Here is a 15,418-nt window from a genome sequence, read left to right as displayed (position 1 = left end):
AAAAATTATTCAGTGATACTTTCCACAGGAAAAGCAGTCGCAAGGGAGGAGAACCTCAGTCATATTACATTTCATTGCTAAGGATGGAAGTCCAGGAATCATTCAAAATCTAGCAAAATATTCTGTCACTGTCACTTCACCACTGATAGATGCAGGGAGAGGTCAAAGGGTGCAGCTCTGAGGGAATTGCAGGTGAAAATATCCTACCTGATACCACTGAGATACCATCACTGTAAACTCCCTGTAATTTCCCCAAAGGAGCACCTTTGAACTGAATTACTAGAGGGTAAAAGGAAAAATAAAGAATGTTTTGTGTTTCCAAATAAGTAAGTTTTTCATAAATCTTGCCTCCTCTTTGAAAAATGCAGTGCTTAATACTATTGTAAGGTTCTTCTAGACAAATGGTAAGGGCTAAAAGAAACCCACAGAAAAGAAGGAGCACAGACAGCGTTACTACTTCTCTCATGTTGTCTTTTTTCAGGAATTATGTGTAGTTTGCCATGGGGACACATCTAGGAGCCTTCTGTATAAAGAAATATCAGATCGCAAGTTGAATTCCACCTTCCATTTCATCTCTGATTTTGAAGAAAGCAAGTACAAGGCTGACTTATTTGTTAACAATAATTTGCTTTATGATTTACTTTACTATTGGCTCTTTTGAGGGGATACTTTGCAGAAAAAAAAATATTAGAAAACATGGCTTTCATGGAAGTGAAAATGTAATAGCCTTCTTGAATTTTTACTGTCAGAAAAAAACATTTTAGAGTTTGATGAAAAGATAAGGCTACGACTAATAAACAGGAATATTTAAAAATAAGAAAAAGCTAATAACAATATCCACAACATGAGGGAGCAACGGTTGTAAAAGAAAGACTGCTGACAGAAAAACATTCCTGTATTCAAAATATTCTTACCTCTGACAGAACTGGTTTATCTATTGGTTTATATGTGATCAGCATTGTATATATCTACAAACAATTCACCCAGGTGAGTGGACTTTCAAGTTCCTTGCACTTATTCAGACTCCAAAAGGTAAAATACAGTGGAGGAGAGGAGAGTATGGATTGGCAGCTTCACTTCCTGTTTCTTCTGCTAAATTGCTTTGGGAAATTTGGTAAGTTGCTGAACTGCCCTGCACTGTATAGCTCCCATGGGGTGTGCAGCAAAACATGGGTACAGACATCTCTTGATAAAATGCTAGATACAACTGCATTAGTTCAGGTGTATTATTGGCTCCTTTACCTTTGTCTCAGGAAAGATATCTCTGGTTATCAGAGTAGAGACAGTGGCAATAAAAATGATACACTAGTTTTCAAAGAGCTTCTGCTCTGGAAGAACAGTGCTAAGACATTGTATTTTAAAAAATTAATACCTAAATTGTACAAACATACAAGTATCATAATCACTAAACAGGCAAAGCAGATTACATGTGAGCCGGTGTGCTTCTGCAGAACCCTCAGTCAGTCAGTCCACTTGGTACAAGTCACATAGATGACTATTTTAAATTGTTAAACTAGGGCACGTTATAGGGTGTTAAATTGTAGAGAGATATAAAAGAGTAAGTTAATACTCTGAGTTCAGAAAACTACTCCTTCAAGACAAACTCAGAAAAGCTGCAATGTTTACAATTTTAGATTCTTTCAAAAATGTGCTATGTAAAAAGAATCCATAAAGCTATATTTCACGGTAGACTGCAAAAAAGATGCAGTTAACTTGACAAAAATCCTTTGTGGTAGTGCTTACCCTCTCTTTTATCTATATACAGAATACACTTACTGGGATAGGATGAATTGTTAGCACCTCTGGTGATTATGTTACAATGCTAAACAAACCCAGGTTAGGTCTGATAGACCCAGTATTTACCAATGGTCAGCACAGTTCCTGTTAGAAAGAGCAGGGTTAACTCACACCTCTTGTGACCATCCTCTTGGAAGCTACAATAGGTAATGAAATGTCAAGTCCCAAGATCAATGAAATTTCAGGCACTAGGGACAAAACAGGAATAGCATTGATCCTTTTAAACACCAGTCAGAGGGTGAATGTAATATATTGCACAGAGAGGCTCAAGAGGATAAGCGGCCAAGTCCAACATACTTACCTGACAAAAAATTCAATCAGCTTTTAGCACAAGCTGCCTACCCTTCCTCTCTTTCATGCAGGAGTCTGATTCCAATTAAAGTGTGCAAATTAATTTTTATCACTTCCAAATTAGTTTCTGAATTTGTGTCTGTTTCAGATGAAAGCATCTGTCCCTCACTTTTCTGCAGTTCTATCATCTACTTTGGTATCTGTTCAGAAGCTCAGAGATAATTCTCATTTTCAGTCACTTGTTTGAAAGAGGCATTCAATAAAGCAATCATAAAACATAAAATAAAATAACTGTAACAATATATGTTGAAGTCCAGGGCATATCACACACTCTCTTTGTTACTTTTTCTTATGACTAATACAGTTGCTATGTGAGAAGAAATTTGTATACAAATTAGTGCCCAGCTAAAACAAATCCCTGTATTTCATAAGAGAAAAAAATCACAACACAAATTGTCAGACTCCATCACAATATTTTTTCTATTTAATCTCCCATAATTACAAAGATTTGCATTTGCCATATCACTTTAAAGAATTAAAATAAGTAAATTATGTCCTTTGCATGTGCTGCGTCTTCCTAAGAGAAACAGATTCCTTTCATGGTTCTCTCAACTGCATCACATTTATACAATGTGCTCATCATCTTAATGAGGTGCAGATTCAGATTACCTATTTCAGATGGTCAATTTTGGCTTAGAAAGTAGCTTTCTGATCCTGCTAATATTACTTAAATTCATTCAGTTCAGTGTTTTTCCCAATTGTGGTACTTAACTAAGCTAAGATAAGCAAATAAAAGTAGTTTAAAACATACATAAAAACCTGCATTCAGCTGCCCTTCAGCCTAAAGCAATTCATGTCACAACTCCCACTTTCCAGGAGCATCCTGGAAAGGCTGGAAAGAGCTGCTTTCTATCACTACTGTTGAAGCTTATTGAAGCTCCCATAGCCATGGAAACAATTTTCCATGGACCAGAGAAAGCACAATTAGGCAGAAAATTTGCCCTACATATTGCTGTTGAAAGTATGCAGTTTTGGTTCCTGATTTCCTGATTTATCTCTATTTCTATCCAATTTTCATGTCACATAAGATCCATAAACCAGAGCAGAGAAGGGAATTTTGCTTTCCATCAAAGTTGGAGGTTCACAAGAGGCCCTCTCAAACTAATTTATAGCCTGATAGTCAGCATATGCTTGTGAATATGGGAATGCAGATTTGAATTTCCCCAGTCTCTGGAGGCCAAGAACTTAGTCTCTCACTTCCTGGACAAACATTCTAAGCAGAAAGTTTTTTAGGTTTTATTTCTTAAAGCTACTCCATGGAAAACATTGTATTTAAAACCTGGTAAAACTTAGTCTTGTCACAGCAATTGTGAGAAATGCCAAGAATTTGAGACAGATGCAAACTGAATCAGAAACTTCTTTTGATACTCACTGTAGAAAAGGAGTGATACCTTAATAAATGTATTGATTGGAAAATTATTTTCAAATTACAAATGAAGATCACTATACTCTCATAGACTAGTTTCCAACTACTGAGCTAGAGCAAGCACTTGAAAGAGTCTTCTCCAAGATACAATTTTTATCTGTTCTCTTCTTTATACCAGAGCTGCTTCTATATTTCCTACAGACACATGATGTCACACTCTGGGCACAATCTTACACAGGTATTTCAGCAGAAAGGTCTACACAAGCTCACCAGGTTAGGTTATTGACATACATGTTGTTTAGTAAAGATTTTACCTAATTCATGGATTCAGAATATGGAATTTTAAGCAGAATTGGTAAGGAATTTGTGCTGATAATCTTCTGTTCCTGAGTATTTACAAGAAATGATTGTGATTCCTATGTTTTCTAATGAAATGGTATCCACATTTTTCTATAAAAATGTCAAATGATGTAAACTGTTTAGGACTGGGGGCTTGCTTCCCCCTGTTTCCTCCACCTCTCTTAACATTTCTGAAACAAGTTCCTTTTCATAATTGGATGCATTGAAGCTGAAATTGATAATTAAGTGTCTTTCATCTTAAAAGATCATTATAAAGTCAAGTATCTAACCCAGATAATTACTATACCTGACATTTTTCTTTGAATTCTTCACCTTCTTACAGTCTGTGGTATAAAATACCTTATCTGTGTCTCCAGATGACAGCTTTTTAAAAAATAGTCCCCTTTTTTTTTCCCCTGAAAATATCATCTACATCTTTCTGGAAACTCATTCTGAAGATGTTAACTGATTGGATTTGACCTACAGTGAACATCTCAGTTGCATTGTCTTCTACAAGGTAAATCCTAATCTTCTACCAGCAAATATAGAAAAAGAGTAGATTAGGAAATACATCTTCACTATTTCAGTGGCCTTTACTATGCAAAAAATCCAACATATTTTCATAAAGATTGTTGAGACAGTGTAAATACTTAACAGTAGTATACAGGGAATCAGTCATATAACACCTATCATGCCTACTAATGTAGGGAACAGAACCTAGTAGTCATTACTTCAGCAGAAAGATAATTGTACAAGTTTTATAAGTCAGAAGACCCTTCGGGTATATAATCACTCACGTGTATGTTCATGAAAAGTCAAAGCAGTAATAAGGATATATATACAATACATGAAGTTCTGATTCCAATACAGTACTAGTACATAATTTACATATCTATGGTAACCTTAATCCAGTGAGTAGAGATAGCAGTAGTGATGTCATCACTCTTCCTCAACGTGAGTCTTTAACGTGCCTTTTGCCTGCACATGACTATCTGTAGCACAGTCTCCCATTAACCTGACTGTAAAGCCTTTTCTTCAGCAAAACAGCATGTTAACCATACAGAGGTAAAGGTAGAGAGCAGATCATACAATTTGTTTTCATTGATTTCTGTCAGCCAATTGATATAATTTTGTTTCATAAAATTAAAGATCTCCAATGCAGACACTTACAAAGTCACACAGCTAAAGTATTAAACCTGAGATTCCAACCAGTACCACTTTCTTGTATTCAGATACGTTCTTGGTGACAAAAAGGTATTAGAACCAAAACAAGCTTATCTGATAAAGAACTGGAGAAGTTTGTATCAGCCAGTCAGAAGATGCTAACAGCAAGGCTGTCCAAGCCCTGTGTAATCAAAGGAAGGTAAGGAAAAGCCTTACAGTTTTTTCTTTAATTAAAAGAGCAAGGTTTTTTTTTGTTTTTGGATTCTTAAAATAGAAATCACTAATACTTGATATGAATCACATAGGCACTCAAAGAAAAATAGTGTCAAGCTGAACAGAATGCCCTGACATAAAATTTCTATTCAGATTCAATTTATCCCTATCTGAGAATTAAGTGTTAAAAAAATCCCTGCAATATACATTAAAAAATAGAGAAATTAGTTATAGGAATACAATTTTAAACCCTCTCCCCTTCCATTCTCTCTGTTGCAGAAGCAAAAGAAAGTCAGTGAGAAGGTGAGACTTTTATCTGTCTCCCCTTTGCTCTGCTTAAAATGGAAGAAAATGAAAACAAATTAAAATCTGCTGCTACAAAATTAACAAAATATATACTTTGAAACAAATAAACCACTTTTCTACCAGATATTCAGCAGCAGAAATACTTCTCTTAGTTGTCTGTAACTGACAGTTCTACAACTGCCTCCAGTCAGTACTTGAATCAGAGATTAAAATTGATAGTGATGGATTCTTCCATGTTTATCTAAAGAGGCAATATCCTTGTGCTGAAAATAATAATAATCAGAATTCAGAAACTACTTTATATTAAATGGATTTAGTGTTGTGCAAAACAGCTCTAGTATATGGATAAAGTTGCTCTTGTCTTCAGCTGTGATCACGTTTCTGGCTTGGTTGAAGGGATTTTGTAAATTATTAGCGCAGTTTAAGTGTCCTCATATAAAATAATACTATTTTTATTGTGTCTTCTTTACTCAAAAAAATGCTGATACTTAATCCCCTGCAAATGAAACATAAACTCTTCCTGACATTTTATCTTCTTCCATTTTCATTCAGTCACATTGCCTCTCCAAAGGTTTGCTTGCTATAGAAAGACCTTTCTCAAAGAGACTCATTTAATTGCATGGCATGTGAGACATTCCTTTTTTTGAAAAGCCAAGCAGCTGATATAGCATTCTGTAGCACAAAAGAGGTAAGTTAAAATGCCAAAATATGTATCTGGGGGGAGTAAAGTCAAAATATAATTACATACATCCTGTCACTTAAAGGCCATAACTATCTTGTTCTAGTTTATGATGACATGATGCTGTAAGTGATATAGTCAAATATGAATTTAAGAATTACTCCCATGCTATTACCTGATACTATGAACAGACTGTTTAAACATGTTTTTGGTTAGTACTCAATGAATGGCTTAGCACGTGGCACTCATACCAACTTTAATCCTGTCAGTGAAGTAATCAATATATTTGATAATACCTTCTGAAGCTCACAGAAGGAATGCTAAAAACTAATAGGTGGGACAGAAAACCACCCAGGAAGGTGTTTTTGCAGGATACTTACTGCTATTTGGATTGTCACCTATAATATGATGTCGTCCACTCCAATACCAAAGCAGTAATGTAGCATCACGAGATCCAGACACGATGTAGCAATCACCACCAATATAAGACTCTGATCTGGCAAGGCAAGTCACAACATCCCAGTGGCCAAAGACAATCTGAGTTAACTTTCCTGGTGGAAGTGCAAAGGGAGACAAAGTCAGGGGTTTTATGCACTTGTGGTGTTTAGAAATCATCAATTAAATCATTAACAAATATTCAATTCAAATGTAATCTTTGCCTTGTGTCCCTTAATTAAGTTTCACTACATACTACAAGAAGATTAAAAAATCACAAAGTTAAAACATTTTTTTCCCTCCTTTTATGTTCCTAGTGAGGGCTGTGCTCTATGTTAATCCAGGGGCTAATCCTTATCTCTGAAAATCAAGTCAGTGTTGCAGTAACTGAATATTAAGTGGAGTTACTGCTCCATCAGTATTTAAGCTATGGTGTTAGAACACTATTTGTGAATTTCAAAAATTATATGCATAAGACAGCACACGAACTTTCTTATAATGGTGATACTTTATTATATTAAAAATGTGTTTTTATTCTATGTGAATGTCAAACTAAGGCTTACTATGATCATCACCTCCTTCGTTCTGTTACTGCAATCAGTTTTTAGCAATATACTGAATAATATTAGCCTAAGCTATGAAAGAAATAAAATATTTCTTCCCCATAGCAGGAGATGCAATGTACTTATTCATTACATTAAATAAATAGACATAGAAACAATACAGCCATGAAAATACTGTAACAAAAATTTTGGTTGATCCTTTTTATATGATCGATTCCCTGAATATAACTACAGTTTTCTAAAGTTACCACTAACAAAATTGCATGCCTTTCCATATTATTTCACATCCTTTATCTTCCCCTTAAAACATCATCTTAAAGCTATTATGCTTAAACAATAATGAAGGATTTTCTAAACTGCCCTTTGTCATTTACTGAGTGGCAAGCACAGGCATTAGATAGGGTAGTATTAAGACAACTGTCCACTTTGTGACCTAAGAAGAAACAGTTGTATTTATAGGGTCACCTGTTTCTGTAGAATAAACTCGAAAGCTCTTGTCCCAGAAACCACAGATAAGAATATAACGATTATCTGCTGTGACCACGAAGCAATGTGCATTGATCTGGATGCTCTGATCCACAAGGTCTGTGATCTGCCGTTTGTTCACACCAGAGTTATTGGCTGTAACGACATGCAAAACACATTTTACAAGTAAGCCATTCCAACACCTTCCTGTCATCCACTTACAGAGGAAAATGAATACATTTAACTTTCAATGAACTGTGAATTTGTTGTTGAGTAAGCATTTTGAATATGAACATTTAGAGCTGTCTATTTGGATGTCAGAAACACAAAATTATTGTGAGCTTTCTGGTTTTGCTTTGAATAAGACAAAAGATTTTACAGGAGATGACAATTTCTTATAAACTGTCTGATGCACTGCATAATGCATGCCAATATTATAAGTGCTCTGTGGAAGTGCTCTCCAAAATCAAACTGATCTAGGGGGAAGAAAGAGATGGATGTCCATTTAAAATATGAAGTCAACACTAAGAATACTGCAGAAAGTAAATTCTTGCTGGTTTGATATCTCTCCTACAGAAAACATTCCAGCTTGTATTGCATGACCTTGACATTCCCCATATTTGCAGACACTTGACTGGACCAAAGACATAAGGATTCAACCAATGCAGGTATTGAAATCTAATGTGTTTTTTCATCACTGCCTTTTCACCTCTTCCTCCTGCAGGGAGCCAGACCACAGGCAGTAATGCTAAAAGAAGCAATGCCACCTGGAAATTCCCCCGGATAGAGGGAAAAGGAAGGGTTCATGCACAATCTCACCACTCCAGCTGTCAAATGGAGCTGTTAGGTTGTACCGGGAGAAACCAGCTAATGTGCTCTTTACTTCCCATCACACAACAGGCAGGATTTGACAATACAAAATAAATATGTGCTCCATCTCAACTAATATTAACGTTCTAAAAGTTCAGTATACAATCTGATTATCTACACCGCATCTATACTCACTAGAGAGACACCACTTCACGTGGCAACTCATTTCACACTATAATAGTTGTTCTGGTGCTAGACAATTCCAGAGGACAGTAGCTCTTTCCACAGTAGCTAGGAGAGAAGCTTGACTTAACTTCAGTTAACTGAAGCTAGGCGAGATAAAACTCGCTCTGAGAGACATATTTCTTCAATTGCATGAAATAAGACTCAACCAGAAAACAACATACTATTTTAAACTTTCTGGTAAAAGTTAATACCACATTTACATCCATTCCAAGAAAATATACTTAAATTACTAGACCTTCTGTGTCCAAGTAAGGAAAGAGATAATGAATAAAAAATTACTCAAATTTCCAGAACAGGTGGGCACAATAGTTGTGACCTAGCTTTTGAGAGGAAAAACTGAAGAGAAAGCCATTGTCATTAGATGAGCAAATGAAGCATACAGAATGAGACAGCTAACTCTCCTGAGGTATATGTATATAAATCTCTCAACCTCAAATATTGACACAGATAAAAAAGGAACTTTTCATCTGGAGGTGTTTAAAAATGCATTTTTTTCCTAACCAGTGCTGCAAAATTCTAAGAAACTTCCCTAACCCTAATTTCTGTCTCAAAAATATGCTTACTGTAAAAAAACCCAAAACAACGAAACAACCACAAAGCAAATATTCCAATTAAAGAGAAATAATGATGGTTAGGAATACAAATTCTGAAATCTCTTTAATAGTTTTAGCAGATGCTATTTCTCAAGATACTTCACTTTCACAGATATTTATTTTCATTTAAAAAATATAGTGCAATTTCTAAAGTCACCTTTTCGTTATTAATTTAGTAATGCTATTTTACTAATGTGACCTGATAAGAGAACAGAATTATAGATACGGGCTGACAATGTAACTGACTTAATTAGTTGTTTCTTAAATAGCAATTGCTGGTGATATTAATAACAAATAGCACTCATGTAATTCACTCAGCATCAATAGCTAATGCTTTTAGTTCTCCAAGACTGACAAGAATAAATTTTTTCCTATCTTCCATGTTAAATGGAGCGTAATATACAAATATAGCTTAATCGATAATTCTTGAAAACGCCGTTTTCAAACATATTGCTACATTTTCATCTTGACATACCAATCAATGGATCCATTTCAATTGGAAGATGATGGGCTTGATCCAAAGAATATCCTGGGGCTCCTCTAAGGCCTATACATGAAAGGAAGAAAAAAGCATATAAGAACCTTGTTGTCTAAATTTTTATATGATTTTTCTAGGTTTAAAACTGCATCATTGGATTATTATAAGCAATATAAGGTAGTAACTTCTATTGCTTCTATGAATCATTGAAGATTTATTCCAAACATGCCTTTATCAATTCTTCAGTAACATAATAGTAACTATAAACATATGAGCCCTAATTTTATCACAATTTTTGCACCACAAACACTCATTAAACAACTCCTTTCAAAGAGTGAAACAGATTTTTTTTTTACATTTGAGCACTAGTTGAGGTCTGATAATGGCACAGAAAATAATAATAATGGAATTCAACATTATTAGGAGTTTGTTATATATGGAAAACTGTAAGTGACAGAAACTTGGACCTTTTAGTATCTAAAATTCATAGCTGGGAAGTAATGGCCTACAGTAAATTCACACAAATTGCTTCTTTTTGTTCTATCCTGAGCAATTCTTAAGTTGTTCAAATGTGCATCAGTGGATGCATACTTAGTATTACCTGCTCTCATGCACAGTTAACATTGCTTTGGCTCTTCTGAACACCTTCCCTAGCATATAAATCACAATGGTTACTACTGAAAACACAATGCTATGTTGCACAGGAGTATCCTCCATAAGAGGAGATAGAGAGCTCTGGAGAATAAACTCCTTTTTCTGCTAGTGCAATAGTCAACCAGAGGAAGTAAAACAATGTCTACAACTGGCTCTGCTGTCTTCTGAAAAGCACTACGAGAACTTCTCTTTCCTTCCCTTCTCTCCTTTCAAAACAAAACTAGTTTGGGACAGATGGCTCTGCAAACGCTTTTGACTATCTTTAAACTCTAAAGCTCTACGTACATCCCACAATGGTAAAAGTGGTCTGTCTATACATTTCTGTAGGTGAAGCTGTCCTATATGATTTATTAAAATCATATAATGTTAATAGTGGAATGGGAATTTATACTCTGTCTTGGATTAGCCTCTTGCAAAATAAGATGTTGCCAGGCAAGATGTAAAGTTAAGAAAATCATTAGAATGAGTTTTGATTCTCCAAAGAGTTTTGTTTTCCTGTCTCTTCCTGTTATAATCTATTTGGAAAGCATTCCTCTCATTGAAATTTACACCAGAGGTTTTCAAATAGTGTGAAATTTAGTTCATGGCTCATTCATGATGTGAGTTCTGCATATTTGCAATGTGACATATTTTGAAAGAGTGTATATGATAAACCTCAAACCTAAAATTCATGTGCATTGTACATGCCAAAATTACTTCCACTATATTAGATTAATTCAAATAACAGTTGTTAAGAGAATCCTTGAAATCCAGATCACTGCAATACTAGTGACCTTGACTCCTTCACAGCAAAGTATCAGTTTAGCCTTCTCTCACTTGGCAATCTGGATGAGAAAGTGGTACTTGAGTTCTAAATAAGTCTCCTCAAATGGACAAGACATGAATGATCATGGGTACAGAGTACTCAGAGTAGCATCCCTGAAAAATCCAGGGAAACTAATTAGGAATTAGTCAAACGATGTTAGCTAAAAGAGTATTAAAATATCAGGGGATAGATTCTGTACCTTTAAATAATTTCTGACATTGGGCTCTTCCATTGAGGACATTGTCACAAAATATGTTTTAAATTTTTTTTGTTTGGGTTTTTTTCTCCCCTCTAAATTTTTCCCTTTAATTTTAACAAAATGGGCAAACACTTTTCCATTTAATACAGTTGCACCTAATAGAGTATCATAAATACATGGATTTGTGAAAGGCAATCAGATATCCTTTTCTTTTTCTGTCATATTCTCTCAAGTACCGCACAAAGTTGGTTTGGAAACAGACAATAGGTACATTTTGAATACATATGAAATTTAATATTCATGCTAACTTATTTAAATGTCCAGGATAATATTAATAACATTACACCTTATATTATTATTCAATAATTCAGAGTGATATTCACTTCACTTTCTCTGAGAGTTCTTCTAATGCATGCCTAGAAGGGAATTCCCATTCATTCCTCTAATTATCACTTGTAACATCAATCTTTGGTGAACCTTGTGCAGAAGAGGTGGGATTTACTTCACCTGAATTATTCACTGAGGAGACATTTACATTTAAGCCAGTGAAATCCCTAAGTAACCTAGAATCCCTTTATTTTTACTGGAGGTAGACATCTAACCCAAATATCGCAAATCCCTCTACAGGAGGACCTACTTCTGTCCAGAAGTTTCTTCTGTGCATAAAGAGTGGAGGATTATTTTTCTCTTTCCTAGTCCTTACAAAGTTCCCAAGCCAGCTACTGAGTGACATACAAATAACAAGTACCTTAAAGTTTTTCCCAAGCGGTAAGAAACTTTCCAAAGTTTCCTGATACCACAGTACAAAGGCAATCACAGCAGGAAGCTACCTTAGAAAATGAAATCTGATCACTCCTTCCTGTATCTCATGGCCCCAACACCTATTTAGCAATGCCTAGGATAACCTCAGCACCTATATGTCCATGTGATAAGACAGGACAGTCTTAGCAACAATATGGAGAGTTTATCAGGGGGGCTGGAAGGGAAATTTGGGGTGACCCTGCTGGATGGGCTTTTGGGAGGTAATGAGGAAACTTCTTTTCAAAATAGTTCCGTGCCTGGCTGCTTAGGCTTGCTTAGGGTCTCACCTTATCTAATGGTGACCCAAGTGAAGGCTTATGACAAGCTCCTGAACAGACCTGAAATCTCTCTCAAGCAGCTGTCAGGGATGTACACTCACTAGCACGCCAGTACGTATTCCTGAAACCTGGGACATGTTAATATCGTCTGTGTCAAGAACAGCGGCCCTCTCCTGAAAAGCATTATATCAAAGGCTGATCCTGATGTAAGCACAAATCGATTGGCTGCCATGGTGATGGGTTGCTGTTAGGGAGAGTGTTTCTAGGAATGACATCAGAGAAAACACAAGCTTTGATTATTTGACACAAACCAGAAAAAACAGCGAATTTTTGTACACAGGCAAGGGCAGGAGATTAACCCACATCTAGCTAAATTGTACCAGAAATTAAAGCTGCGCTATTAAGGGCTTCAAATTTGAATGAAACATGCCCATGAAAACCTACCTACTGTGTTGTGCCACCGATTGACTGCAAACAGCCTGCTGCAAGTGACAGTCACCACGGCAGGAATGGTCAGGTGGGGCAGTGTGTTGGCTGCCACATGTGTGACAGGGGAATTTGATGGGAACTTCAGCACCATGATGACATCCTGCTGCATCTGATCTTTAAACATGAGGGGGCTCTGTGGAAGGAAACACTGTTGAGTAGAAAGGAGAAGAGAGCAGAAGAAAACAGAAGGGATAACACAATTAGTGAGGAGGTCTGAGGGAAAACGAGGTTAAAAAAGAGCAGACAAGCATGTGCACATACAGGGAAAACAATACTACCTGTGTGTCTATGCTAGTAATGGAGGAGAGCAAGACCAGAAGCTATTATTGGATCATTACATGAGGACAAGTAGAGAATAGGTATGGCAAGGGTTATCATTATAGGGTGCGAAATGACTGTCAGCATTAAGTAATACACAGTAAAATTTAAAATGGTACAGCAGTTAATACTGATACAATAGAGATACAAGTCAATTAAAAGACTTAAACAATACATCATAAATATAAATGTTAAAAACTACAACAGTTAAAAAAAGAGGTTTTTAGATGGACTTAAAAACTCACATATATTTAATTTTTCTTAAATAATTCTTGATATGAAATACAGCTCTTCCAAACATAGACAATTTAATTCTATGTAAAGCACATACTTATTAGGGAGTCTATAATTCTAAACCTCTTTGATGATTCTACAGGTTGGTGTAAATGGACAATAATACTTTTATGAAGTACGAATTTTAATGGTGCGGGGTTTTATCCAAACATAACAAATAGATTTTTTTTCTAGAAGTTGAAATAATCCTTTCTACTTATCACTTTAAATTATTAAAAACTTATTATCGATATCTTAGGAACATAAAATAAATATTACATATATTTGACAATACACATTACTTAAAACAACAGAGCTAACACTTCCAGGTCACTTCCCACTTTCACGGTGTACAATGAGAGTGATTTCCTTGTACATGGATAAAATGATCGAAACTACTGCACATATTACCATCGATTTGCAATACTTCAGGAAAATATCTAGCTCTAAACATTTAATCAAAGGCATTGAGGGCTATAGAGATCAATCTCATTCAACCTACTTATTTCATACAACTCTTTGCAAGAAGGTCAGAGAAGAATGTGTTAGGAATGAATTTTGGAGTTCAAATTGAAATTTAAAATATACATTGTATTATCCCAGGGGAACAGGAGGGAGGATTCCAGCATGATTCGAACTCCAGTACTTAATTTTTATCAAGCAGGCATTGTTAATAGATCAGCCCCTAACAATTTGTCCTTTAAAGTAAAATAAAACAACGTGCTCGCTCTAAGAGAAGCCTGCAGTCATTCCTACTGCTTGCATAAATAACAATGTAAATATGTATTTACGAAGATAGGACCTTTTATTACAATATTAGACATGAAGAGCCAGGAATATAGGAAGCTAAAGCTATCTGGACCTCCACTTTTCTCTGTTAGAGCATTGCAAGCCACTGTTGCCGGCAGAAAGTATCGCTGCATGGCAAGGTAGGGCATTAAAAGTGTTGCTTAATGGGCAATTTATGACCTACAAAAGATCTTTATGTTGGAAGGGAATGCATTCCCAGCCGGTAGTTATGTCTCACCAGGTGCATGGCAGAGCTTCGAGGTGGATGGGGCTCAATGAGCAACTGCGATGGCGTCTGTCCAAAGTTCTGTATCTGCGCCTCCATGGCCTGCGGGCAAGGGAGAGGGAATGTCATGAGCAATATGCGTCAAGGAGAGAGGTCAACACACTGTGTGACAATGCAGGCATATCCCAAGTCAGCCATGAAAAAAGTCCAGAAAATTCACCCGGTGCTCTCCTCCCAGGCTGCAGACTCATCCAAGTGTTAGTATTTTGTAGACAAGCTTTGCTTCTCCTTTCAAGCATGCTTCAGTTAACCAACCAACCATTCTCATTTCCAGTAACTGGCGTTATATGTGAAAATGTTAACCTGTGAGGACATGCAGTTCAGGTCTTGAGAGAGCTTTTTATTTTTTATTTTGCACCAAAAAGAACGTATATACCTTAATAAAGTCCTTTGTAAGGAGGAAAGTATGAGGATCTCTAATAAAATAAGCCTCTGGAATCTTAAATGGGGGGAAAGAAAAGCAAACTGAGAAACAAAATTCATGTATAAATCATAATAAAACCAAAATAATTACTATTTCAATAACATTAGAAGGTTAAAACAAGAAAATGTCTGAAAAGAATTGTCAGACACATTCAGATCAATGCAAAAATATTTCCAAGTTCTGTACATTAAACAAAAATACATTTAAGATGTATTCTTAAAAATTTTGGTGAAAGATTGTAAAAGCAATACTGTTGAAGAAAATCCCTTATTTTTCAGACAGGAACTATTTTCTTGA

General features: G+C 35.7%; 1 protein-coding gene across 15 annotated transcripts in view; it reads right to left on the bottom strand.

Annotated features, from left to right (window-relative positions):
- Nucleotides 1-15,418, bottom strand: part of NBEA (neurobeachin) — a 499,798-nt gene that overhangs the window by 12,541 nt on the left and 471,839 nt on the right. For 8 of the 15 annotated variants that reach the window (XR_009818508.1, XM_061993741.1, XM_061993774.1 and 5 more), the window contains 6 exons: nucleotides 15,074-15,136; nucleotides 14,650-14,739; nucleotides 12,987-13,179; nucleotides 9,803-9,874; nucleotides 7,679-7,834; nucleotides 6,596-6,766 (listed from right to left, as the gene is read on the bottom strand). Coding sequence is in view for 14 of the 15 variants with exons in the window: in XM_061993741.1 (XP_061849725.1) it covers nucleotides 6,596-6,766; nucleotides 7,679-7,834; nucleotides 9,803-9,874; nucleotides 12,987-13,179; nucleotides 14,650-14,739; nucleotides 15,074-15,136 (745 nt within the window). In the remaining variant the exon portion in view is untranslated. The remainder of the gene's footprint in view (nucleotides 1-6,595; nucleotides 6,767-7,678; nucleotides 7,835-9,802; nucleotides 9,875-12,986; nucleotides 13,180-14,649; nucleotides 14,740-15,073; nucleotides 15,137-15,418) is intronic. The other 7 variants (XM_061993786.1, XM_061993803.1, XM_061993817.1 and 4 more) reach the window with 3 other exon arrangements.

The sequence above is a fragment of the Colius striatus genome, chromosome 1 (genome assembly GCF_028858725.1).
Source record: "Colius striatus isolate bColStr4 chromosome 1, bColStr4.1.hap1, whole genome shotgun sequence".
NCBI classification, from domain to species: Eukaryota; Metazoa; Chordata; class Aves; order Coliiformes; family Coliidae; genus Colius; species Colius striatus.
Note: the sequence above shows the minus strand (reverse complement) of the source record. Positions and strands in the feature narration are given on the sequence as shown.